Source organism: Drosophila sechellia, chromosome 2L (assembly GCF_004382195.2).
Source record: "Drosophila sechellia strain sech25 chromosome 2L, ASM438219v1, whole genome shotgun sequence".
Lineage (NCBI taxonomy): Eukaryota > Metazoa > Arthropoda > Insecta > Diptera > Drosophilidae > Drosophila > Drosophila sechellia.
The window spans coordinates 11750167-11777619 of NC_045949.1; the positions used below are offsets into that span (position 1 = coordinate 11750167).

The 27453-nt window shown below is 46.8% G+C and overlaps 4 protein-coding genes across 4 annotated transcripts; 2 read left to right on the forward strand and 2 right to left on the reverse strand.

The window, feature by feature from the left end:
* Positions 1 to 74: 74 nt before the first annotated feature.
* Positions 75 to 1663, forward strand: LOC6617691 (cysteine desulfurase, mitochondrial). Its single transcript, XM_002041967.2, has 2 exons — positions 75 to 269; positions 328 to 1663. Exons 1-2 carry the CDS (start codon positions 152 to 154, stop codon positions 1584 to 1586), a joined length of 1377 nt encoding a protein of 458 aa, XP_002042003.1. The 5' UTR covers positions 75 to 151; the 3' UTR covers positions 1587 to 1663.
* Positions 1649 to 2680, reverse strand: LOC6617692 (very-long-chain (3R)-3-hydroxyacyl-CoA dehydratase hpo-8). Its single transcript, XM_002041968.2, has one exon. It carries the CDS (start codon positions 2568 to 2570, stop codon positions 1833 to 1835), a length of 738 nt encoding a protein of 245 aa, XP_002042004.1. The 5' UTR covers positions 2571 to 2680; the 3' UTR covers positions 1649 to 1832.
* A 6005-nt stretch (positions 2681 to 8685) lies between these two features.
* On the forward strand, positions 8686 to 10301 carry LOC116800303 (opsin Rh5). Its single transcript, XM_032714329.1, has 3 exons — positions 8686 to 9143; positions 9202 to 9548; positions 9600 to 10301. Exons 1-3 carry the CDS (start codon positions 8908 to 8910, stop codon positions 10163 to 10165), a joined length of 1149 nt encoding a protein of 382 aa, XP_032570220.1. The 5' UTR covers positions 8686 to 8907; the 3' UTR covers positions 10166 to 10301.
* A 4311-nt stretch (positions 10302 to 14612) lies between these two features.
* Positions 14613 to 21286, reverse strand: LOC6617694 (WD repeat-containing protein 81). Its single transcript, XM_002041970.2, has 4 exons — positions 19426 to 21286; positions 16955 to 19365; positions 15315 to 16890; positions 14613 to 15251 (listed from the first exon to the last, which is right to left on the reverse strand). The coding sequence occupies exons 1-4, from the start codon at positions 21063 to 21065 to the stop codon at positions 15017 to 15019; spliced, it is 5862 nt and encodes a 1953-aa protein (XP_002042006.1). The 5' UTR covers positions 21066 to 21286; the 3' UTR covers positions 14613 to 15016.
* Between the last annotated feature and the right edge of the window lie 6167 nt (positions 21287 to 27453).

Below are 27453 nucleotides of genomic sequence, written 5' to 3' on the forward strand. Positions count from 1 at the left end.
TCATAAACTTGCTTCTGCATAATCGAATCAAATAATTTTAAAGTGAATTCCGGAGTCCTTTGGTATATCTCGTGCCGCCGAGTACGGTCCCACTGATTGTGAAATCCGTGATAACGAATTTTAACACCAGAATTTCTAGGATTCCATCAGAATGCAAAAAGTGCTGGGACGCATCCAGGCGCAGGTCCTCCGCTCCCGGGCGACGAATTCATTGGCCAATGTGGTTAGGCACGAGGCCACAGCGGCTAAACCAGCCGCCACATCCAAAGGTAAGCGGATCCTCCAAGATGCACAGTTACCGTTTACCAAAATCGTATTCGTTCGTAGAATTCCGGGAGAGACAGGTGCGATTCAACATAAAGAACGAACAGACCGAGGGTAGACCACTTTACCTGGATGCCCAGGCCACCACTCCAATGGACCCACGTGTATTGGACGCCATGCTTCCCTATCTGACCAATTTCTACGGAAATCCCCACTCCCGTACTCATGCCTACGGTTGGGAAACAGAGTCCGCTGTAGAAAAGGCCCGCGAGCAGGTGGCCACCCTGATTAGCGCCGATCCCAAGGAGATCATCTTCACATCCGGCGCTACCGAGTCGAATAATATCGCAGTAAAGGGTGTTGCCCGTTTCTACGGCACTAAGAAGCGGCACGTGATCACCACCCAGACGGAGCACAAGTGCGTGCTGGACTCTTGTCGTGCTTTGGAGAACGAGGGATTTAAAGTCACCTACCTGCCAGTGCTGGCCAACGGACTCATCGACCTTCAGCAACTGGAGGAAACCATCACAACGGAGACCTCGCTGGTGTCCATTATGACGGTGAATAACGAAATCGGCGTACGGCAACCCGTCGATGAGATTGGCAAACTGTGCCGGTCTCGCCGAGTATTCTTTCACACGGATGCCGCTCAGGCGGTGGGAAAGATCCCGCTGGACGTTAACGCCATGAACATCGACCTGATGTCCATATCGGGCCACAAAATCTACGGCCCAAAGGGTGTAGGCGCCCTGTATGTCCGACGAAGGCCGAGGGTTCGCCTGGAGCCCATCCAAAGTGGGGGAGGCCAGGAGCGTGGCCTAAGGAGCGGAACGGTTCCAGCCCCGCTCGCCGTGGGATTGGGAGCTGCTGCGGAACTCTCTCTGCGTGAGATGGACTACGACAAGAACTGGGTGGACTTTCTATCCAATCGCCTGCTGGACAGGATTTCAAGTGCCTTGCCGCATGTCATCAGGAATGGTGATGCCAAAGCCACATACAATGGGTGCCTAAATTTGTCGTTTGCCTATGTCGAGGGCGAGTCCCTTCTGATGGCCCTTAAGGATGTGGCCCTGAGCAGTGGCTCTGCCTGCACCTCCGCCTCGCTGGAGCCCTCCTACGTTCTGCGTGCCATCGGCACCGACGAGGATCTTGCCCACAGTTCCATACGCTTTGGCATCGGGCGCTTCACCACCGTCGAGGAAGTGGACTACACCGCCGACAAGTGCATCAAGCATGTGGAGCGACTGCGCGAGATGTCGCCGCTGTGGGAGATGGTCCAAGAGGGCATCGACCTAAAGACCATCCAATGGTCGCAGCATTAATGTACTAATATTTAAGCCGTTACTGTTACACCACACCACTTTGAAAGCGAAGTGAAAATAAATTTGTTGGAAGAGTATCTAGGTTTATTTGTACACAAAACCACTTATAACTAAGCTTAGTCCGAACGAATGTGCTTGTGTAAGAGGTGAGGCAAGAGAGACCCCAAAAAGCGAAAACGGCTCCAAAGTGCGACGGCCAAAGATATGCAAATGATGCAATAATTTGCATTCGCCGCTGGTCAAGGTTCAGTTGGCCTTCTTTTGGGGTGAGCCGCTGGCTCCACCGCCCAGGATCTTACGGCGCTGGGCGAACATGTGCAGGTACAACTGCGGGAAGATGGGGATGTAGCCGAGCATGACGATCCACAGGAATCCGAAGTATGAGAAGGTGGCGTTCCACTTGTTGGGCATCACCACACTCCACACGCTGTTCTCACGGGCATAGCTCTGGGCCCACCAGAAGCACAGCAGCTCCCCGGTCACGCCGATGGGATACAGGACAATAAAGGTGGTGTAGCGCAGGAACACCACAAAATGGGGCACAACCTTGACGATGTTCAGGGCGTAGTATCCATACCGGATGATTTCAGTGATGGCCCAGGCCAGCAGGGCAATGGGCAGGCCGGGTGAAACCTTGCCAGTGGGCGTGGCCATCACCACGCCGACGACCACCATCATGCGGCTGAACACCTGGAAGCCAGTGACCACAGGGTTCGACTTGACCAAGCCAAAAGAAGCATTAAGGATCTCCACGAATGCGGCATTCTGGAAGATGATCACGGCCAGCCGAGTATACTCCCACAACGTCACCTGCGCACGGAACTCCGGACCCTGCAATATGTAGTAGTTGACCAGCTGCCACAGTATGTAGCTCCATCCGACCACCTGACCGGCGTTGTACGCAAACAGGTACAATTTAGTGACCGCCGACGGCTCCTTGGAGGCGCCTGGTTTGCTGGACTTGGACACTGCCTTTGCTGACATTTTGGAGCGGAGATGTGTGAACTTTCACCTCGACGATCGCCGCTGGTTAACTAATCAGTCGTCAGTCTTATCGCCCTGTAGCGCGATAATTCCGTAGTCGCTTTCACCTGATTGGGTCAGTATGACCGCACGGCAACCACGCAAAAAATACCAAAAAAGGGCTAAAAATGATACGAACATTAAATACCGTATCATACAATACGTTTTTTAAATAAGAAGAATGTTCATTCAATAATTTGTAAATGAATCATTCAAATAAAATTTCCTGATATAAAATTTAATTTGCTTTTATTTCTCGAAACAGTTTTGTCTCAGAATTTTTTTTGCTATCCATATCTAAACAATTTTTCCAACGAGTATAATAAAAGATGAACTTCATTTTTGTTGGTTGTACGTTGGTCTCCCCATTCAAAGTCAACGGGTACAAAGTTCATAAACCTTACCTCTATTAACAGATTGCAAATTAAAGTCAACAATACTACAACAATTAGGCATGCTTAGCATTTAAGTCGTTTTTATGCCCAAAGTTATTTCACTTAAGTTAACTTCATCAGTCTCAAAACGTTATTGTTCTTTGAAAACTATGATTTTAAATTCTATTAACTTACTTAAAAACTGAATTACCTTTTCTTATATTAGTACAAATTAAAACAAATAATTAAATTAAGGTAATATTACAATTTATATTTAAATTTTATGTAAAACCTGGTCAAGCTGCCACATCATAGGTAGCAGTAAACATGTTTAATTCCAATTAATAAAATTAAAAAAAATTATATTTCTTCAAAAATGTTTTTAGTATCATTGGTGGCAAGGTGGAAATATCAAATTTTTTGATAAGAACCATTTACCACGGCCGAGCCCATTGTACGAATTTAATTTTTAACTACATTTCGCTTAAAGCAGCCCACTGTAGGCGGCAGCTGATGTTTCCCAGTGAACGACGGCCGGTTAGCGCGATGAGCCAGCAAGGCAGCTAAACTTGCTGGTCGCCTGGTGGAAACCGAACCGAAAACCGAACGTGTCTGAAAAAGTCCGCCACCACCACGGACCGGTGCACGTCCCCACCTGCCAAGTCGCGTGTGTGTGGTGTTGTCTGTGGACCGATGCCATGCGATTCCGTTCCCCAGCTCTCCATCAATGGGCAGCCGGAGCGAATCGCTTGTCGCCGTTGTCGAAATTCGCAGCTCGTTCGCAATCGGAATTGGAACTTTGTTCCGAAAGCAAAAGGCCGCTGGGCCGGACGGCACAACACGGCACGTGCTGCTGCACACAATTTGTTTCATGTGGGCGGAGGCCCGCAACCACGCCTACCCTGCGAATTAATTTGCTGCTGCTTCTGCTGGTGCTGGTGCTGCCCATTTAACGCAAATTACTAACTACTCCCCTAAAAAAGCCGACGCCTTATCAACAGCAGCAATAGCCAGCATGTCCGCCCGCCTGCCTGGCTTATCAGCAATCGCCGGCGCAGTACGGGACTCGTTCCGTTCGACGGGCGGAGCGGCAATTCACCCAGAGCAGCGCCCACAAAGGCCGATTGGACAAAATTGGAAAAACGAGAACCCCGCCAAAAGTGAATTCCCTCTTTTTCAGCAGGCGCCCAGAAGGCTCAGGCCAACGAAATGCCGTCAAATGCGAGCAAAACGGCATTCGGCAGAGTGCGAGCGAGACGACGCTAGTGTCGCAATGGCAGGGGTTTTCAATGTGACTGGTCGCCGGTGTGTGCGTGTGTGTGTGTGTGCCGGCAATGAAATTGCCAAAGCTGACAAATTGCGGCAGTTTAAGGCAAAAGCTAGTGATAATCTAAACTCTTTAAGCCGTGCAAACAAATTCATCGCTCTCTTTCGCTCCAAAGTGCACGTTTACACTTTCCTGTTTCAAACGAAGGGCAATCAAAACAAATTGACTGGTTCGCCGAGCGGCTAACAGAGGGCGCCACCTTGCCGGTGAGGGGTTCCATACATATATGTAAAAACCCAGGGCGAAAAAGTCATGAAAACCCATTGCCTCTATACACGCCCACAAATGCGAGCCCTGCGCGCCCCTCTTGCCATCTCGCTCTGGTTACCACTGTGCAACATGCCCAGCAATTGGAGAAGAAAAACAAAAACAAAAGCAAGAAAGGCGGGAAAAAAATAGGTAAATATTGTTTGTTTGAACACCGCAGTTTCTAATGCAAACACTCGCGCCCCTGCAAACGCTTGAACATTTTGCTCAATTTTGAGCAGTCATTTTGTTTGCTCACATCACAGGCCAACAGAAAACGGAAAATTGCCCCCAAACGCTACGGCTGGTGTTCTACGACTATGCCACTATGGGGTACATGGTATGGCATGGCATGGTATGGCGTATGGTATTGAATGGTATGGTATGGCACATACGCGATAAGATGGCGATGGCCGTTGGTGCGGGAATAGAGAACTGCATGATGGCGCCCGCGGCGGAAGTTGCGGGCGCCCACTCCGGCCGGACATTTTGTTTTGTGCCCGTCATTTTGCTTATTGTACAAATTTCTACTCGGCCCGCAGCAAAAATCACAGCTTGCCGTTTATGCGCCAAAAAAAACTATCGCCTAACACCGCCGATTAACTAACAGCCGTGCCAAAGAAGCGGCGACTAAAAGCGTCCATTATTGTGGGCGTTCAACGTTTTCCCACATGAATCATAACAGGCAAGCAGCAGCCACAAGCCACAAAAAGAGCGTATACCCCACAATTGAACAAAAAACGGGGGGGAAAAAAAAGCGAACCCAACTATTTGTCTCACGTGTGTGTGTGTGTGCGAACCCCAAGGCAAAATAAAAGAAGAAGCAGCATTCGTTTCGACGTTGAGAAACCAGTTTGTTGGCTCTGCTCCAAGATTCCGCTGGCAATTCTGCCGGCGATGGCCCCCAAATGGCCAGTGGAGCCCCGTTGACCAGCGAGCGTATGGTCAGCTATTGATGTTTGCCTTGGCTTTTTCCATCGCCAGCAACCCTACTGCTCCAATCGGGAGCTGCTTAACAGGCGCAAATTAAGTGCTCCACAAATTAAATGTGTACATTTTATCTGAGTAGTTTTGTCTGGGGTACAAAGTATTGCTTTTCGTTTCAAATTCGTTATGGATGTTTAATTCAGACTAAGAGTAAGTTAGCTCTACTTAACTGCTTTAGTACTAAATTCACACTCGCATATTAATATTAAACATATTAAGCATAAACACTTGCCTTTAATTAAACTTTTCTACAGATTAAGCACCTTTAACTTGGTGGAGCTCATGGCTGGGGGACCATGAGAACAGCCTTGAACCAAATACGCTCCAAATGAAAGGGCCAGTTAACGTTCAACTGACCCTGGAACTGGCGGCGTTCTAAAATGCTGCATGCCCGGCCTTTTTGGATGAGTGCCAAGTTGAGTTAACGACTTGGCGCAGCCCCCATACCCCTGAAGTATCCCCCCCCCACTACCAGCACGGCCTCATCAGCAGCCCATTCCCCAGTGGAGAGCCACTGGCCAGTCGACTGACAGACCACGCCCTGGCCAAGCACAAATGGGGGAACTTGGGGAACTTGGCGTGAATGTGATTTGCGCCGCTGCCGCCCATCCACTTGTTGCGCGATCGTGCGCGCCTGTTAACCAAACTGGATTTTGGGGCCTGACTGACCGCACTATCGAATGCCGGGACGGACAAGCGAGGCGTTGACACTTGCCAATTTACCAATCAACCATCGAACCGGCCGGGAACCACCGAACCTCACCATCGCACCATTGCACCACCGTACTACAACCGTACAACCACCGACCGCGTCACAGCGGGCCACACCCATTTGGGTGGGTGGGTTGCCGTTGACTGTGGGGCAATTAGCGAGTAACCTTAACCTTAGCTTCCAAAAAAGCTCAAATCGAAACCTGTGCTATGAGGCGCCCAAAAGTGTTTAGCTGGTGGCCGGGCCAACCGAAAAAGCGACGTCAAGGAAAATCCGGCGAGAGTTCATTTAACCCGCCACGCATCGAGTGAATATATTTGAGCCCCCCATTCCCCCTCACCCAAACCATACAGAAAAAAAAACTCGGAACTTGTTTTGGCGGCGCATCTCAATGCCACTTGGAGATTACATATATGAGCTGCTTATGTCGAGCAAAAACCCCAAATATATTTATGTGTCTCCCCCACACTCCCCTGTTCGACAGCAAAAGTTTGCCAAAATTTAGCTTTGACCTACTGATTGCCGAAAAGTTTGCGAAATTTCGCAAAACTCGCAAAATCCTTGAGTTTCAAGGTGCGTCCTTCACTTGGCAATGGGAACGGCCCCGAAATTACGGTCAAGGCGAGTGCTCCACCAGCCGAAGGTTAATGTTAGCGGGCGAGGCCAGTGAGAACGAGAATGAGAATGTGCCAGAGCGGGATGGCGGCTATGTGTCAGCAGGGGTCTCGCTCCCGCAGTGCCCTGCACTTGCCGGCATATTGGTTTTAACGGTATGAGGGAATGGGAGGGATAACTGAATGATATAAATTAGAATTTTACTTGATAAAATGTTAAAGGATTCTCATTAAATGACTACAGAGTAGTTTTATATATGAAAACGAATTTCATTAAATATTGCATCTTATTTGTATACTAAACTAATAACAACAACAAATTCATTAAATGCTTTAAACATAACCACGAATTATCAAACTCAATCATTATTATCAATAATATTTTCATATGAATATTTTAATGGGAAATTTTTAATCATAACTCATAAGAATGCTTACAAGAAAAGGGTGTCAGAGAACCGACTACTCGCGAACTGTTCGCGACGCTTGAGGGGTACCGTACAATGAACACGATATCCGCCTCGCAACAAAGGCGGAGCGAATCAACTGTGGCCCTTTGTTGTTGCTATTGCTCCTTGTTTTTGTTGCCAGTAGTGCTTAGCCGTGGATTTTCGAGTTGCCATGTTGTTTCTGGCGTCGATGTGATGTTGTGTTGTTGCTGTGTTCTTGTCGTCATGTGTACGATATTTTCTGGCCGCCTAATGAAAATGTTGCTGTTTTTGTTTTTTGTTGTTGATATAATAAAACACGGCCGACGTTGCCGTGCCGGTGGTGCTGGTGCTGGTGCGCTGCGCTGTTCAAACAAACATTCATTCAGAGGCGGTGGTCGCAGCCCCAAGCCGCAAGAACAGCAAACGGGCGCACAAATCGCGCGAGGCGAAGCGACGTGTCGCGACGCGTTTTTTGCCGTCGCTGTCAGTCGTGAAGGTGGGTCATTGTGAAATGACAGCGCCGAACCAACCAGGCGCGCAGAATGCATGCACCAGCTCACTCTCTTTTCGTCCGCCAGAACGAGACAGCCCTATGCTCGGTAACTGCAATGCAGCACCGTAGTGCCGTCCCTGTCTGACGCCCGTCTCTGCTTGCTGGGCGCCGGTGCGCATTTTTGCGTCTGAAAGAAACAGGTCGATGTCGGGCCAAAACCCGCGGAAATTGAGATTAATGCGAATGTCGCTGCTCGAGGCGAATGCCCAATGCAGCTGGCTGGTCAATTCTGGGCCCCTGGTCCGCGATGTCGGAAAATGTCGTGCAAGTGTTCGCTCGCACTCGCATTTGTCGCTGCAAGCGCCAGAAAGAGACGTTACATTTTGAATTTGACTTGATTCCGCCTACGGCGGTCGTACCGCCAAAGCGGGCAATTCAAATCGTGCAGTCGCATGTGAATGTTGAGTTGAATGAGTCTGACTGGGAGAAATGTATGCATTCGAGCAGGCTTCATTGGCATTGAAAGGCATTCTTGTACCAATTAGTTTTAAAAATATATAAAATAAGATTATAAATCCATAAATAAATATTAGTTATGGTAATTAAAACAACAAGCTAAACTATTTAATTAAATATCTTGATCTCTAGTGTCGTTAGAGCTACAAACAATGTTTATATTCCTAATACATAATGTGTATGTGTATGTAAATTAGAGGGCCGTACGTACCTAGTTAACAATCAACTTAGTAAACAATTTATGTGCATAAAATGTAAGCATGTAAAAATCGGTAAATTATATATAAATAAAAGCGTATGATTATTTCCTAGGTAGATTCTACGTAATGTTTGAATCTAAACTTTACTTCACGCTGACTTTCGTAACCTGACCGCCTCAGAAATGCCTTAAGCTGCGGCTAAGACGTTGGGATTATCCTTCCTGGAATGCACACGCACCCCAAGGTCAAATGGTCACCTCTTAATCCGTCTTAATTAGATTCTTTGGCGGGCTATAAAAGCATTTTGACGGCACTTGCTCCAGGCCATAGGTGACTCAAGTCAGAGGCCAGAATGTCGGCCTACAAGGGAAACTAGATTTAGGAGCGGATCAAGCAGTATGCACCTCAACGGCCCAAGTGGGCCACAGGCCTATGTGAACGATAGCTCCGGAGATGGCAGCATCTTTCCCATGGGACACGGATATCCGGCGGAGTACCAGCACATGGTGCACGCCCACTGGCGGGGATTCCGAGAGGCCCCCATCTACTATCACGCCGGTTTCTACATTGCCTATGTCGTCCTCATGCTGTCGAGTATCTTCGGAAATGGACTGGTCATCTGGATATTCTCCACGTGAGTGGAAAACCAATTAATCCACACATTAATCCAGCAAAAATCCATTTTATTTCAGCTCCAAATCCCTGCGTACTCCTTCTAACCTATTGATACTCAACCTGGCCATTTTCGATCTGTTCATGTGCACCAATATGCCGCATTATCTCATCAACGCCACAGTTGGCTATATAGTGGGCGGAGATCTGGGCTGCGATATATACGCTTTGAACGGAGGCATCTCCGGGATGGGAGCCTCCATAACGAATGCCTTTATAGCATTCGATCGGTACAAGACAATATCTAATCCAATAGACGGACGCTTGAGCTACGGACAGATTGTACTGCTGATACTCTTCACCTGGTTGTGGGCCACTCCGTTCTCCGTGCTGCCATTGTTCCAGATCTGGGGACGTTACCAGCCGGGTAAGAATGGTAACTCATGAAGACTCTTCAATTACTAAACATTCCTTCCAGAGGGCTTCCTGACCACCTGCTCCTTCGATTACCTGACCAACACGGACGAAAACCGACTATTCGTGCGCACGATCTTCGTGTGGTCCTACGTGATACCGATGACCATGATCCTGGTGTCCTACTACAAGCTCTTCACCCACGTCCGCGTGCACGAGAAGATGCTGGCGGAGCAGGCCAAGAAAATGAACGTAAAGTCACTGTCGGCCAATGCCAATGCGGATAACATGAGTGTGGAGCTACGGATCGCCAAGGCAGCCCTCATAATATACATGCTCTTCATCCTGGCATGGACACCCTACTCCGTGGTGGCACTCATCGGATGCTTCGGGGAGCAGCAGCTAATCACGCCCATCGTCTCGATGCTTCCGTGCCTGGCCTGCAAGTCGGTGTCCTGTCTGGATCCCTGGGTCTATGCCACCAGTCATCCCAAGTATCGCCTGGAGCTGGAGCGCCGTCTGCCATGGCTGGGCATACGCGAGAAGCATGCCACATCCGGAACTTCCGGCGGCCAGGAGAGTGTGGCCAGTGTCAGTGGCGATACTTTGGCACTCAGCGTGCAAAACTAATGGTACAACTGACAGATTAACGAAGTGAAGTCTTGCTAAAAAACATACGTATTAAGCTAATTAGTTGTAGGTCGTGCAATGAACTGAAAGAGTTCCAAAAAATACAAACCAAAAAAAGTTGGCATTCAAAAATTAATCAATCGCATTGAAGATTGCATTCAATCGCATGCTTTAGAAGCATCCCATCCCATCCTATCCTAAAACACAAAAAGTTAATCGAAACACTTTCGCTCGACTGCCGCCTCGTGTAGAGCGCACACTCGGAAACAGAAACTGAAACGGGGAACCGTAAAATGAAAGCGGCGGCAAACTCGGCAAAGGCGACGGCAACGGCGATTTCAATAGGTGGTGGCAGTCCGGGCAGACAGTCCAACCACCGGCGAGGTTGAAGAAGTTGTGCTTCTTTGTTGCTTGCGCACATCCAACCAATCCGAATACGAAAAGCGGCGTTTCAATTCAGCGAATGTTCCACACGATACCAGGCGAACAGAGCCGCTAGCGACGGTTTACAACATTTGGACGCGCTCGTTGAAAGCGTGATTGGCTGGCTGGCCTAGTGGGTGTGGGTGCGGTTGTGGTGGTGAATGGTGGGCAGATTGAGTCCGGATACCTCCGGAGCGAGGAGCATGGCAACAATGTTGCAGTTGCTCATACTCGTACTCCAAGGGGATGGGAAGTTGATGCGTGTGTGCACATAGATATATATAGCCACAGATACACATATGGCATATAGACCAGTCGGATGTGCGAGCGAGTGGCGCAAAGTGGGGCTTCTTCTTGCTCTTTAAGAAACAACAAACATTTTTACTAGGTATCCAGCAGATTTAGCAGCATGCCGCCCGGCTAGCGAGCGATTAGATTTCCAATGGAAACTCAATAGAAACGCCGTTAGAAGCCGCGCACGCAGGTGCGAGCGAGACGAGCGTAGGGATTAGAGAGATGCACAGATGTGATGTGTGCCAATGCACTCATCAGCATCTGAATGCTAAATGCTATGTGGTAAATGGTTTGGTGTGGCCCACTCGATTCAATTCTCCGGATAATCCAATTTGTCGATTCAATTCGCTTGCCTCTTCAGCGGCACAACTTTTTCTTTCCGCTGTGCGCGGTGGTGCGGTGTGTCGTTTTCGTTTTCGACATTCCTCTTATTGTGTGCCCGGGGACTTGTTGCATGTAATAATAATAATAACGAACGAAACGGTATCGTAGCTGTTTAGTGGATGATTAAACTGAATTTAATCGTTTGCGAACAGGCGCTCATCGTCGCACAGGCGGTCGTCCGGCCATTATGGCCGCTGCGTTTCTCGCACTGAAATTCATACACGAGTTTAAATTGCCCACCGAATGCGCGGCGCTATACGGTCGTCTCGCTCCCACACTCGTTGGGCGAGCAACTTGAGACCCAGTTGCAAATCTGCTGCTTAGAACCGTTCTGACCCAACGGTAATCCGGTTTAATACATTGATGTAATATAAGTGCATTAACAATTTATGAGTGTTTATGCAAGTTAAATAATTAAATATCATTTGTGAACTTCGGAATTTATCAGAGTAAATAATAATTCAATAAAAATACAGAGACAACTTTTCATTCCAACAAAAAAGTTTTAAATTTCGTCTGGAAATGCATTCCCGTCCGATTTTCCACAGGGCAGTAACAATACCAGTTTGCCATCCCGCTTGCTCCCGTAGCACTTGGACAACAACTGAGAACCGAGCATCTGCCATCTCCGTCGCGCGACATTAATCGTCTTTCTATGATTTTGGCAATCCTAATAATGCCAATTCATGGGGTGGGCGCCTGTTAACTAGCAGCAGGCTTACAGCATTAACATGTCGGAAATTGATAGCAGATGATGATGGCAGGCCTGTCGGCTGGCACCCACTGGCCATCCTATCCTGCGGCTCTGTTAACATTTGAACGTTAAAAATTCGATTTTATAGAATTCCAGCAACGCCCCGAAGAGCGAGAAAAGAGTTCGCCTATATACATGTACAATATAATCGTAATTACAGAGTCCAGACCCTCTTGGAAACGGGCGGCGCTAACAGCCGAGAAGCCACCTTCTACGCATTCTGCGCGCCTCTTAGTTATTATGTCAGATCTGCAATGTGCGACTATAAAATACGTATGCGGCCGACGAGAATTTATTGACTCGACGCCCCCAGTTGGGGGTGTGAGTTATAAAATTGATGGCATAAACTGTCTGGTGAATTTATAAACCGCACACACCCATTTCCCACTTGCATTTCCTGCCCTCCCAGGCGTTTTTTCGAATGTATGGTAACATTTTGTAGTCATTTTATGCGCCGCCGTCTGAGCGATGAACTTTTCGGCCTGCCAACCACCAGCTGCCCCCTTCTGGGTGCCTGGTTAAAATTTTCGGTTGTATGTTGGTAACATTTTGTGGTTCCAAAAAATGTTTGAGCCCGCCACGAAGCGGCGTCAGCTCTGGCAACGCTTCTCGCCTTAAACCCTCTCTCCTCTCTCTGCTCCAGCATCGTTGGAATTTTTGGGGTGGCATGCCATGAATCGCGTCGAGAGCCAGGGTTGCCAGGCCAGCGCGCGGGATCGAGGCGCAACAGGTGGTCGTCGCACTGACGGCCGCACGGCAGCCCTGGTCGGGCGTTCCACGGGCCAATGGCATTCCTAACATAACGAGCTCGTCTGTTTTTTGCTGCTTGCCTGTTCTGGCAGCTGAGTGAAATTTCATGCAGCGCGATTCTCACAAATTTCGAATTCCCCACATATTTTCGTGGCGTGGTCGCTTTGTGTTACTTTTTGCCTCCGCCGTTTCTCACTCTTCTCGTGATTATGACGTTATGGCTGGTGGCTTATGGGTTATGTGTATGGCTTATAAGCAGGGTGGATGGATGGCTGGCTTTCTGCTCCCAGTGTTTTTTGGTTCCGCGCATCGCGACCTTGAGTGGGGGCGGACCAGCTGGCTGCAAATGCAGATCTGAAAGCATTGAAAAGTTTGTTGTTTAACCTTGAGGACAAGACAATTGACTTTGATATTTGACAAGTGCTCAGAATTGTGATAAATTTTTTGAGACCTTACAATGACCAATATAAATAAATAAAATATCATTAACAACGGGGTATATACCAATGAGGATAAATGCATGTTTGCAATTTTTGAACATATGCAGTATAATAATAAACCAATAGTTAGAAACTTTAGTTTAAATTGATATTTTTTATTTAGATGTCAATATCTGAAATAAGCAAAATAAATAGTTAAATGCATCTTTTTTTTAGGTTTTTACGGATTAATAAATGTTTTTTATTATAAAAAAATGGAGAAGCAAACAGCTTTAAATATGATACCATTTTTTATGTTAAATATCTATTTAAATAATTAAATATTTTTTCTTAATTGTTTCTATAATAAAAAAAGAAAATCCGCCATTAAGTGTATCTATATGTACATATGTATCTAGAGACCTGTATAAGATAAAATCTGAGTGCGAAATCAACAAGGACTGTAGGTATTCGCACACTGAAAACAATTTCTTACTAGCTTCGCCACTCAAAGTGCATTCAGCAGAGTCTTGCAGTGCGAAAGACCTGCTGGGCAACATGTGGCGAACCAATCCCGACTGCCCAACTAAAAGTTGGCTCCATCGAAATGAAGGAGGAGCATTGGTGGGGAGGTGGGCTCATTAACCCCTCTCCAGATTACGCACTCCGTCGATGCGACTCCTTAAATTCAAGGTTACATCGCTCGACTAAAAGAGAGCCCAATCTCGTCCAGCTTTGTAAGACGGAGCCACCTGGCCACCTGAGTGTTCCACTCCCACTGGCCGAAAGTGGGTGGCAGTGGAGCTGCTGGAGTTAGACGCACTATTGTCCTCTGTAAATCCTCATTGTAACAAGCGCCCAGAATCATTGCCTCACGCACAAGTCGCCGCCCTGACTCCAGACTTCGAAAAAGTGCAGCGACAACAGCAGCAGCAGCACAACAGAATGCCAATGCAAAAAAGTTGCCATAAAGAAACGACGACGACAACGACGTCCCCATCTCCGCATCACCATCGCCATCGCCCAAAAATAAATGCAACGCCTTCGAACGGACGATCTCCCTGATACTCCCGCTTGCCCCCCTCCATTCCGTCCAGACCCTGGAGATCCCAACCCGTCGGATGCAAGGTCCGTTGTTGCTGGGATGTTGCTGCTGTGCTGCTGCGTTTGCTGCTGCTCCCAGCAGGTTCATTGGCCCAGCTCAAGGCGATGCGAAGGCAAGGAAATCAAGCGAAGAGGCACACAGCGATAATTGAACGAGCAAATCATTCAAACTGGTTTCAGGGTTACGACTGCGATGGACGGTCGTTATCGACTGTATGCTACTCATGATGCACTGAATCATATTGACAATTCAAAATACATGCATCCGTTGACTATTACTTAAGCTTGGGAATGCCATATTCCCTATAAAGAGATAATATTTGTCTTTTACATTTTTATTGTTTTCCTGTATCGCTATATAAATATTTTACCTCTTTCCAGCTTAATTAGTTACTTTTAAATACAATTTTGTCTTCTATTGTATGGACATACATATAAATACATATAAATTGTGGACCTGGAATGCTTTTACACGACATAATTATAGCTTTGATTATGCGAACTAATTTCTATATGCTATAAATGTACCATTGCCTGTGCGATCGTAATTATAATAAATAATAATAGCAATGCAAACGCTACCTCAATACACAAATTCATTGGGTTAGGCGGGTTAGGTTTCTTGGCGATGTCCAACCCTCGTTAGTTGCATTAAAATAATATTTGGTGCCGTTGAATATAAAATAAACTAGACTATAATATCATAGTATGGTACAAAAAATTCTAGCAAAGCAGGGCTATATTTCCGCTCTCGTTTCCCGCGAGGAAGGCTCGATTCAGTGGCAACACGGCCAGCGAGGTGAGCACACCGCGGAATGTCTCCGAGCGAAGTTTGGTGATGGTGCTGAAGGCGTGGGAGTGGGTCACATCCGCATAGACGCCCACGCGGTTGCCAGTGGTTGCATAGACCAGAGATGGGCCAACACTCTGCAGGAAATGGGCGGGTTCCGGTGGAGGTCTATAATAGTAATAATAATATTAGTAACTTCCCATGATTGATACGACTTTGTCTACGACTCACTTGAGCTGGTAGTGCATGATACCATCCAGGGCATGCCAAACGGCCAGGCTATGATCCAAGGCGGAGCTCACCAGGAACTGGTCGCTCGGTGCGGCCAGCTGCAGCAGATCGCATTCCATTGGTCGCCACGAGTTGATCACCATGCCAGTGCGCGTGTCCAGCTGGACGATGCATCCTGACGACAGTCCCGCTGCCAGCCAGTTACCGGAAGGAGCAACAGCCAGGCATCTGACAGTGGCATTGGGCAGAGAAGCATTGCACACCCGCCACTCGTTCACGTACTCACAGCTCCGGGCATCCACCATCTTGACAGTGGACTCCGCTGTGCCGGCAATCACCAGCGGTGAATGGGAGGGCAAACATTTGACCACTGTGACAGCACTATGACGAGGAGCATCCAGTACGCCAAGCGGTCTTCCTATGAACGGATCCCACAGATGAATGCCCGAATCGCATGACACCACATATCGCAAGGACTCCAGGAAGCCAAGCGAGTTTATGGACTTCTTGTGCGCCGTGTATGTAAACTGACAGGCGCTCGTCTTGCGGCCATCTCCTTCGCTGCGAAGTGACCACAGCTTCACGGTCTTGTCCTTGGAGGCGGAAATGAAACTGTTCTCATTATCCAGGGCATATATAGCTCTCACTGAGTTGGTGTGTCCTACAAACGACTGCAGGCGAATTTGCTTGAGGTTAAGTGTCTGAGTGTCCTTCTCATTGCGCGTCGTCTCATTGCGCCAGTAGGCCAACCAGTTGCCTTTCAGATGACGAGTTTTTGGCATCTGATCCAGTTTGTACGCCACCATATCGATGAGTTCCACATTGTTTCTGGCCACTTGCAAGCGGTTTCCCACGATCTGAGTGCCAAAGCTATTGGCGGCCAGTTCGCAGCTCGCATCTAGAGAGTCCACATCTTGCCCAGAACTCACACTGGTCGCTAGTTGAATTTTGTTTTGTCCATTGGGTTGCTCGTGTTCGTGGCACAAGGTCAGCACAAAATCCAGATTGCTCAGTGTCCTCTTCATGTTGGCCTCGCCCAGGAAGCGCAGGAATGTCAAATAAGCGGTGTGCGCCAGCTCCGGTCCGAAAACATCCCTGAGCTCCTCCAGCGCACGCTCCGGCTGCGATGCACCACCAACGAGCGAGAGATTAGCGAGATCGCAGGCAAAGTCATTTGGCAATCCAAAGGCCTTGTTGAAAATCAGGAAAAAGGGATTGAGCAGCGGCTGACACAGATGCTCCCGTGTCATATCCGAGCCCAAGCGAACGCTCAGAGCGTAGATCGCATCCAGAAACTTGCGAGCCAACAGCGAACGTCCCAGATAACCACTCGGCATCACAAGGTTGGTGGAGCTTAAAAGACGCAAAATGGGCAGAAGGATTGCGTCTAGCATTATGTGCTGTAGGTGCTCCATGATACTGGCATCGGTTAGACATGGAACCATGTATTTAAGCAATTGCAGCGAACTGATTATGGCTCCCTCGAGGCTGCCAGTTATTCGTTTGGAGCACAGACTGATGAGTTCGCTGATGTGGGGAAAGTATTGCAACAGCAAAAAGTTTTCCCCATAGAGAGCTACAATGGAAAAAGACAAGTGATGATCTTGCAATGTGATTAAGATAACTATTGCTTAACTCACCCGCAATGGACATGAGGCACTCCAGGACGCGAGCGGCACTCCGGTCGCCCACGACCCTCGCGTTGGCAATGCTGAAGTAATTGAGATTGGCTGCATCGGGACTGGAATTAAAACTGGAACCACCATCGTCCACCTCCGGTAGCAGGTTCTCCTGACCCACGTAGCACAGGGAGAGCAGCTTGAGAAGGTTCCTGGTGATGAACCGGGAGGTGAGCACCGGACCCAGCCGATGCGACAGCCACACCAAACTCTCGGCACTCATCTCGCTGATGCGGTTGTTCTGCACGGCCTTGGCTTCCGACAACCGAGAGATGACCGATGCCTGCAGGGAGTCCGATGCCTCTGCTTCCGACTGCTCCGCTGGAGGAGGTAGCTGCTCCACCGCCTGGCTGATCAGCTCAAAGCTGTCCACACTCTTCCGCGAACCAATATCGCAGTCAATGGCGCTCAGCTGAAAACTCCGACGAATGCCACCGGCAGTGGGACCCATGGGAATCTCAATGGTGGGCGATCGCGGTCCTATGGGAGGTGGAACCAATGCGGGTGGTGTTTGACTCTCCTTTAACGATAGTTTATCTGGCGATATTCTTGCTCCATAGATAAGTTCGTTGATCACCAGTTTATCTGGGGATCCATCCGATTCTCGAGCTTCCTCCGCACTAGCAGCACTGGTGCTGGGACGCATGTCAAAGGAGTCAGTCGACTTGCTGTCCTGCGTGGACGCCCTGTCGTGGTCATCCTCGAAGGTGAACAGCTCCTCAATATCGGGTTTTATTTCTGGTGCCACTACTGCCTGATGAACTTCATTCTCTGAGGCAAAGTTGAGATTTTTACTCGTCCTTCTGCTTCCGCCACTGTGATAGTGATAGCCATTGCCCTGCTCCGGTTCCTTGTAGCCACCAACAGCTTCAATGAGTGGCGCTATGAAATGATGCAGAAAACAGCGGAGTCCGAAACGCACAATTAGACGAAGCAGGAAACTGTGGTGATAAAGCTTCACCGATTTCCGGGACTTGAACGAACTGCTGGCTGAGAAACGGAGATGGCCACCACTGTTAGTGGAGCCATTGGATCCGCCGTCGTCCGGAGAACTGACGCTCTCCACATCATACAGTTTCAGCAGTGGTTGTAGCAGATGCTGTTGGGTTTGGGACACTCCCAATGCCTGTGCAATGGGATCGAACAGGTTCCAGGCAGTCAATATCGATGTGCGTTCATCTCTCAAAAGATCTATGATGTGCGGCAGCAGCAACTCCACCGGAGTAAATTGCTCATAGGCAAAGGCCATGGGCTCAAGAAGCCTCTTTACATGGGCACAACACGACATCACCTTACACTCGGCGATCTTACGTTCGAAAAGCACTCTCTGACGATCCATCTCCGTGTATCTGTCGCATTCCCTGCCTCCTTTGCAGCTGAAGTGAGTGTGCAGCTCCAGTAACACTGCATTAGCCTCAAAAGCATGTAGAGATCTGACGAGAGCGTAAACAGCCATGTAGTGGCTGGGGAATGGAAGCAACAAGTTGCTGAACATGGGCTCCAACAGCTGGGCAGGATTTGGCGGCTGTGGCAAGCCTTGATCCACCTCTCCAGGTTCCTCCAATTGAAGCAGCAAGCGCACTACTCGACGCACTGGCTTGGGCAGCTCCTGACGATGCAGCTGAGCCACCGTCCGGCAGGCGGAGAGTCGAGAATCAAAGGTTGCAGTCAAGCCGTTTCCCATCAGAAGAGGTCGCAAACGCTGCATGGCGAAGAGTTCAATAATGAGGCATCCCAAGACGTGGAGATCCCGCTCTTTCCTGGCATTCAACAGATGCTGTAGACAATTCCTTTTTTCTCTTAAGAGATTCTTTGACTTTGGTGGTATCTCATCACCGCTGGCAAACAGTTGATTCGTGAACGAATGTTCCGCTGAGTTTTGCTCGAACATCATGTCACTGCTGATCATCTTCTCCTCGGGGTTGGCAGACGCGCGTTGTTGTGGGAAAGTGCGTGCGTAGAACGCCTCCAGAGTCTCCAGATTGTGTAGCAAAAGAGCTGGGTTATAATTCTCCGGCAGTTCAATGAAATTTGTGATTGCATAGAAATTGGAAGCTGATGCGGATGCAGAGCTGCTGTGAACAGAGCCGCTTGATCCGTCATCACCAAGACGCAGAGATAGGTGGGACGATCCAGTTGCACTTTCAGCATGCAGGTTTTCCGTACTTTTGGCTAGACGTTTCGCAGGACTGGCGTACAGTTGGCTTAGCCTGGGTGCGGTTCTACTAAACCAGGGCGTCGCATATCGACGTGGAGGATGTGCGCTTGCAAAGAGCTGGACGATGCCGCGCTGGCTGAGATTCCGGTGCTGATCCACAAGGGTTAGGCAGACATTCTTCGACTTAACCGCCGCTTTGCCACTCAGTTTGTATCTAACATGGAATAGAAAAATTAGTAAGGATTATATAAAGTATGGTTCAAAGTAAATTCACCCAAAGTTGAGATCAATCCAGTGATGCAGTCGCTCGCTCACGTACTGCGACTCCAAGGCCTCGCGGTGCTTGCAGATAAAATCCTCCGGACAGCTGGCCCAAGCTGGCAGCTCGAGATCCGGCAGGTCTTCGTGAATGCTCTTGAATATCATGGGATCTGAGTAGAACTCGGGTATGCACTCGTCTGGCGTCCATTCCTGGAGTCGCTGAATGGACACTGGATACTCGGCGGGCACCCAGATAGGACGCACATGGGCGCAGAGGATGGCCTGGGGCGTTCTCCTCGCCATATATACAAAGTAGGTGATCTCGGAAAGAAAGTCGGAGACGTGGTGCGGCGCCTGATCACCGATTGCTTGATAACCACCGTCTGCGCTGCCATGCTGGCTTGCATGGGCGTACATGAGATCCAGATGGACATCGCCCTTGTTCAGGCGATACTTGCTTTTCGTCAAATCCCGCCATGCGCCTCCTCCGCGTCCACTAAAGTCAGTGACCCAGGGCATGATGTGGTGGTAGGCGGCATTGGTCAGACTTCTGCCACACGCATTGTTCAGGATAGTAAGGTAGTCGAAGTTGGACAACTGACCATTGCACCACATCTCGGCATATTCGCGCAAGTTGAAATGAGCGGGATCATAGGCGAATCGCAGGTCGAACATGGTGCTGCTGGAGGGTAGTGGCTGCTGCGCCTCCCTAGCCTCTCCCAAATCCTCGCTGGCCAGCGGCGTAAGGGGCGACATGTCCTCCCCAGCCGGATCATCGTCCAGCAGATTACACTGCAGCCGGGGAAGCACTTGCAGCCAGAGATTCTCCCGCAGCACAATATCATGCAGACGCAGATCGCCCAGAAAAAGTCCCTGTCCTTGGAGATGCTTCGCCAGCTGCAGGATCTGGTAGAGCACAAACAGTGTCTTGTTGTAATTCTTTCCCAGCAAAGCCGGACTGAAGGTGATGCAATCGTACAGGCTGCATTCAAGAGCTGGAGGATAAAAGAAGACGCTGATGTGCATGGAGGACTCTATGGCCACCAGGGCGGGCAAGACGTTGGCATGACAGCTGCCTGCGGAAAAAGAGGTAGCACTCGACGACTCACTAAGTCCGTCACGATCTAGCTGACAGTGCAGCACGGGGCATTGATAAACCCGCTGGATGAGCTCTTTGAGCACCACATCATGCGGTTGTAGCTGGCCTTGGCCACTTGGTGGCTTCGTCGAGGGCGCTGACGGAGTTGATCTGCACATCTTGACATGGGCGCCATTGTACTTCCTGTAAGCCTCCTCCCAAAGCTGCTTGAAGTTGCTGTGAGCCACAAAGGATACTGCCTGCGAGTAGGAGAGTGGCAATTCGGATGAAGGCGCATCCCCAGAGATCCTAGGCAACGGGTACACCTTTGACTGCGGCTGCTTCCTATAGGTCTGCACCAAAATCCTCGTCCACGGATGCTCCAACTGCCCAGTGGGATAGGACCTGCGATCCAGCAGTGGCCAACTGGGAAAGTGAGTTAGCCGCCTGTTTCGCTCCAGCGATTGCAGCCACGCCTTGTCGCAGATCACTTGGAATCTACCATCGCCGCCTGCCTCACAAACATGTTGCGGATCCACTCCGATTTCTGGCCAAATCTGTTCACAGTCGCCCATTTTTCATGTGGGGGGTGCTCCAAATTGGCAATCCTGCGATTTCAATCCGCTGCTGCCTGCCACCGCGGTTCGATCACATTTTTCGACTGGGCGAGGTTCGATCTTATTCAGCCATGGACTTTTTGGGCTTAAGCACGTCGATTTGTTGGGTGTTTCGAGGATTTTCTCTTATCTTATCAAAGAATGCTGCTATTTTTTTCGCGAACTTGAGGAATCAGCTGTTAACCAGTGTGACCAGTCTGAGTGTTGTGAAAAACATGGCAAATAAAGACTGAATGGTATTTTAGGTCAGTTCAGTTTTAGAACATTGGGCGCGAAAATTTAAATTTTAAAAGGGTTAAACCAAAATTATTAAAAATGTATCAAATTGAAACAAAAACAAAAAAGCGTTTGTTTTTTTAGTTCTGATTTATTGTTTTTATGAAAATTAGGAAAATAATGCAAGAAACCATTAAAATGATTAATTATTATTATAGAGCGAGAGTTTGTAAATTGCGCAAATAAATGTATGACACTAAGAAAACCTTAATTTGATTTGATGACAGTGCTCATATCTTGGACTATTTATTTGTTACTATTAGAATTAGAATTAGATTCAAATATTGTTAAGGAAGCATTCGAGCAATGTGCTAAAGTCCACAAAAACGTGAGTTTGTATTTGCCCCGCTGATCAAACATGCTCATTTTCAACCGAAGTCAACCAACTTCCATGTAAGTTTTGGCATGCGACGCATGTGGGAAACACTTGACCGATAATGAACGCTAAAGTAATCAAAGGACGTGCCATTATCAGCAGTTAACTTTTGGAACTCGGAGAGCCGAATATGCTCAAATATATTGATTAAGTCAATATGGGCTTGTATTTGGATTAGAACGAGTCTGCTAAACAAACTTTCAGCGTCTGAGTATTTTCATGGCGTATGGAGGAGAAATGTTTATTTGTTAACTCATTTAATTTCAGATTAAAGTAAAAAATGAGCTGTAGCGAAGCGAACAACTAGGATAACATGTTTAATGCTAATTTAAATTGGTTAATCTTTCCTGTTTGCTGACCTCGTGGAAATTCCCACGCTCCTCTGCCCAAATATTCCGCATTCTCATCCGAAATCCTAATCTTATCAATGAGTTGTGCTCGGTTTTTGTAATTTGCCGCCTTCTGCACAGCGTCTTTCCCCATTTCTTTTCCACATTGCCTTTCCTGTTTGCGAACGGCACTTGAAAGAAACTCCAAGGTAGCACAGCCAAGTTTAAGGTCAAAATGTTTGGGTTTCACATATGTATGAATGTATCTTAGATTACTCTGTTGACTCGCATGCGAAATTCGGCGGCAATATCATGTTGTATGGCCCAAAAGAAGTGCAATTATGGCATCCAACTGGTTTTGTTGCCCCCGAAAAAAAATCACAATGCGATGCACGGATTCATCACTTCCGTTTCGCACAAATAAGAGGCCTTAAGTATTGCATATATATATATCAGTATCACGTGTTAAAGGCTTGTCTCCGGCTCCAACTTCAGCTGTCCAGATGTGGTTAGGAAACTCACTGGTATCGATCGGTATATTTGCAAAGTGCCACAATTAAACGATTTGCATGTGTTTGCGTGCTAAAAGTTCCTACCACTTTTCACACTTCAAATGAGTTGTGCAAACAAATTCGAATGTTACTCATTACAAGGGGAAGTATTTAGATACGTATGTATCATAAATGAATATAAAGTACCAGTTACCAGTACGAAAATAACCCATATACGAGTGCAATTGGTTTTGGCACTTTCCCTTGGCTTATAAAGCGGCGCACACGACTGCCGATCAAAGTGAGATATGGCCAATTAAGTTATTAAACCCCTTTGAGGATGACGCACCCACATACGATTCCTTCAGCTGCTCGTGCTCCACTCGAAATCGGTATCAATGGAACTCGCTAGTTGGGAATATTTCTCCCACTAGACTATATCACATGCTCGGATTTGGCAGCTATGTATGTGTCCATGGCTGAAGCGGAGATTCCCGACTGTCCTCCCACGACCAATCTTATCTTTTCCTTGGAGTCTTGGTACAAAAGTCGCACTATAAAGCCTCTGCCGGCTATAAAGATTGGTGCCGATATTATGGTTAGTACCCTTGTAAAAGGCACATCTAAGATAGCCAACTTTCCGCAGTTTATATGGTTATTATGATCGCCTCGAAATATGGCAATAGGACCGAACATGAAAGTTAACCAGAACTCATTGGTGCTCATAGTCATAGTTATAACCCCGTGACCCAATGGGTTTTAGCCTTCAAGCAGTTAACCCCACTTGATATCCACTTAATTCGATCCACTCCAAATTGGCCAAGTAATTCAAGAGTCTATAGTATAGTAGTATTTCAGTGAGCTCGAGTATTTTCTCAGCATCGCCGATGACCCTCAAAATGTCAATTGTGCGACCATTTACTTGCCTCGACTATTTGTTAACTATTTTAATTACTTAAGTGCTTACTTACTGCATTTTACGCGAACTATTCGCGCCTTAACCGATGTCGATCACCTGTTCGGATTTCGTTCGAATGATTTATGATTGTTACAAACTCGTTAGAGGCATGTGGCTAAAAGTTTATGATGTTTAAGCTCTCATTTAATGATATAAATATATCCTTTTTGGTTGTAGATAGCACTATATTCTATATCCCAAGCTGACTACTCTGCTATGGAATTTTAGCCAGCGTGATTAGCTGCAGATACAGTATCTTCTTATCGCGACAGATATAATTTGATATATTTTTAGATTATATCATCATTACCGCTGATCCCTTCAATAGAGATAGCATATGATAATGCTGCTATCTGTTTTGCTGAAGAAATTCGCTGGAGAAATATTATTTCAATTGCCTGGAACTCAAGTGGCCTTTCATAAAGACTTCTAAATATATTTGCACAACTATTAGTTTATTTTCTGAATTTAGATGATTGATCTAGATGATTGATACTCTCCTCAGCACGCAAAGTTCCTGACTTTTATGTATGTCCTTCTACCCTCTGAAATCAGGGGGAATTCATAGATGAAAGTTTCACTTGATTTTCAAACTTTAATTGGAAGAGACCGATCGAACTATCTGATATGCTAGAAATTCTACAAATGCTAGAAAATTCTGGACTATAACAAGGCAAAGTTGAAAATTTCCTTGAAACGTTGAAAAATATGTTTGTTCTTAAAGCTTATCTGTAAAATAGATCGTTTAATAGTGGTTGTCTTGATAATTTTGCCAAATCTAAAGATGAATACTTTATAAGAAAGTATAGTTTAATGGAACATACTAAGGAACATACTTAAGATTCACATTTAAGGGAGCTGGGTATCATATTACTTGTAGATTGTATACTTTGTGGATTGATATTTGAAGTTCGTCACATTCCATTGAACGACTTTCAGGCCGCTTCAATTCATTTGCGGGGCATCATAGTATACAAATAACGCAAAATATTTGGTATGCGAGTTAAATATTGAGTGCTATTATTGTTCGTCTGCCGCGAAGTCTGTCCGTCCAATCGTCCAACTGTCCAACCGTCCAACCATCCAACTGTCCAACTGTCCAGATTACCAGTTCAAGCTGGTTACGTTTTCGGTCACGGACGTTTGGAGCCAGTTTTGACTAGATTCTAGTGTCCGTCCGTCGAGCGAAAACGTATGTATTATCATTTCCATATCGTCGGATATATTCAGAATATTTCGATAATTAATGTGTGGACAAACATTTCAATTTCAATTGCAGAACAGCATCATTTTGCGCAGCATGGTTCGCTGACTTAATGAACTCAACACGAGACGACCGAGCTTGAAGATCATCACAGCTCAGTGGTGGTGGAGCTGCGATCATATCCGGATATCATGGATGTTGGATGTAGGATCGTTTCAAGTGGATCGGATGCGATGTGCGTGCGGCTAATTGATGGGGTGCACATCAATTGAAGTTTGTCACTTTTCATTTGGGCCCAAGACGGAATATTTCCAGTCCAAGTCGCTGTCAGCGGATTGGAATTCTCTGCCAACGCCGGTTATCTGCGCGTAGTTGTCACCTGGATGATCTCGAGTCTGGACAAAGTGTGCCATCGATAAGGCCGACAAAGTTTAACTGATAAACATGGTGTACATATACATATATATGTACATACTCTTTGGGCTTCAAATGGAGAGCACTACTCGGCAATGGATTATATTTCTGGCGATAGTGATTGAGATAATGCATGTGCCAAATCTTAACAGACGTACAATAATCCCACCATAAGTACGATTCATTGAGACACCTATTGAGTACTTCCCCGGGGAAAACCGAAACAGATCGCATAACATTCCGTACTTTTAAGTATCCCCTTGAAATGTATATATCGTCAGATATAAATATAAGCAAAGTGTATAGAATGTATATTAATAACCCAGCTGAGCTGCATTGAACCGCATCTGTAACTGGTTAACTGAGCATTCAATTTTTGAGTATGCAGATACAGATGTATCCACATATAGTATAGCATCGATTCGATCTGAAATCGAAACTGAGGCTGTAATGAATGCAGAACGTTCAATAGAAGTGTCAGGGACGGTATGAGGTGGTTCACCCGGCCTCCCACCGCCCACCGCCCACCGCCCAATCGCGCCCCCTGCTTTCCAGTTAATTGCATTGCATAAAGTCGCAACCCGCCTCTAACCGGTAAACGCTGCTGACTAAACTAACTAACTACTAACTAACACAGCCGAAACTACAACTAAACTAATTCTGATGATGGAGCCGCAACAAGTTGTCGCTCTCCGCCGAATACCCTACACCGCAGACGGTGGGGCATCTTGGCGGCTGCAGTGCGTCTTGAAGATGGGACGTCTTGTTGCTATCGCCACTCGGCGGACATCAATGTCCCATTTGATACGTGTATAGTATATATGGCTCGGTCGGTCGGTTGGTTGGATGAATGGATGGGTGGTGAACAAAGAAATGTGTTGGTGCTCTGACATACTTATGGGATTTAAAGTATATATAGGCATATAGTTTTATATCCAGACGCGATGTGTATAAAAAAATGTAAATGTTCTTGCCATTATATTTTTTTTTAAAAAAAAGTGTTCGCAAACTAAGAATAGTTTATTGCCGCACGCTTTATTGTGGTCCTATTGTTTTGACAAGCTTTAATCAAGGTTGTATCTTGTAGCTATCAATTAAATACTAAGATATGAGTATTATTTGTCAATAGGATAAAGTTCTACCAAGAAGATAAGCCCCTTTGGTAATACTAACTTGTTGCAACACAAGTATATCTATATTAAGATAATAGATCCTAACTTGCATTATTTATATGTAGTACCAAAGGTAGGGTATTCTTGGGTGAAAATTCTTGGTAAGCAGCCAGTTGACCATGATTTCATTGGAGAAATAGGCTGTAGACGCACAATTCGTTGGGTGCAGCTACCTGCCTGTCTGGGCCATTCTGTTGGCCAAAGTTTCGGTTTCGTGCATTCCGGTTCTGCGAGTTCTAAACCGCAGCTTGGCATCTGTATACATATACGTAGCAAGGTAGCGAGGTAGCAAGGTGGGTTTTTTTTTGTCGCTTAACGATCCAATCGTTTATAGAGCGACATAAAGTGAGCGCGTGCATGCGAGGAAAACCGCTGAGGTATTCGGCGCACAATCGACTGCCCGCTGATACCAACTGAAATCGAAATCGAGCTTCAAATGGCCAACTGAACCAAAGTTCCTTGCCGCGCGGCCAATAGTTAATATAGTAGTAGTTGTTGCATTTGGTCAATTGATCTACGCATGCGGAGACCCGATGGCTGATTGAATGCGATTGGATCGCCGATCGACCCGGCCAAGATAGCGAACGCGTTTATGAGGTGCTACAATGCGTGCACACAGAGAAAAGCAGTCAGCTTCCCAACACTTGAATATTTTCAAAAAGCAAATTCAATCAAAGTTAAGAGTTCTTAGAATTTCTGTGGATTGGTAGATAGCTTTTTTTAGTACAGTTTAGATTAATAATTCAATTTTATTTTTAGTAAGCAGTAGTAGCGTAAATGGTGGTGAGCATAATTGATAGGAAATAATCAGAATCGAATATTATATTATTAATAAAATTATATTAGGAGCATGATTAGAAAAGTGCACTATAGAGATTCAGAGGTATTCATGTTAAGTTAAGTTGAATAGCTAATTAAAAATGTTTATATGCCTACAAAGACATCAAGTAAAAAATGAAATATTGTATTGCTGCACGTATTTTCTCGCAGTGCTCAATTGTGGCAGCATGTACAGCAAGTGTTACGAGTCAACTCCTTGTCAATATAGCGATACACGATCGTTGGCCGGCATCCAATAAAAACAACAACAACAATAACGAAAAGCGAAAAATGAAAATAAAATCAA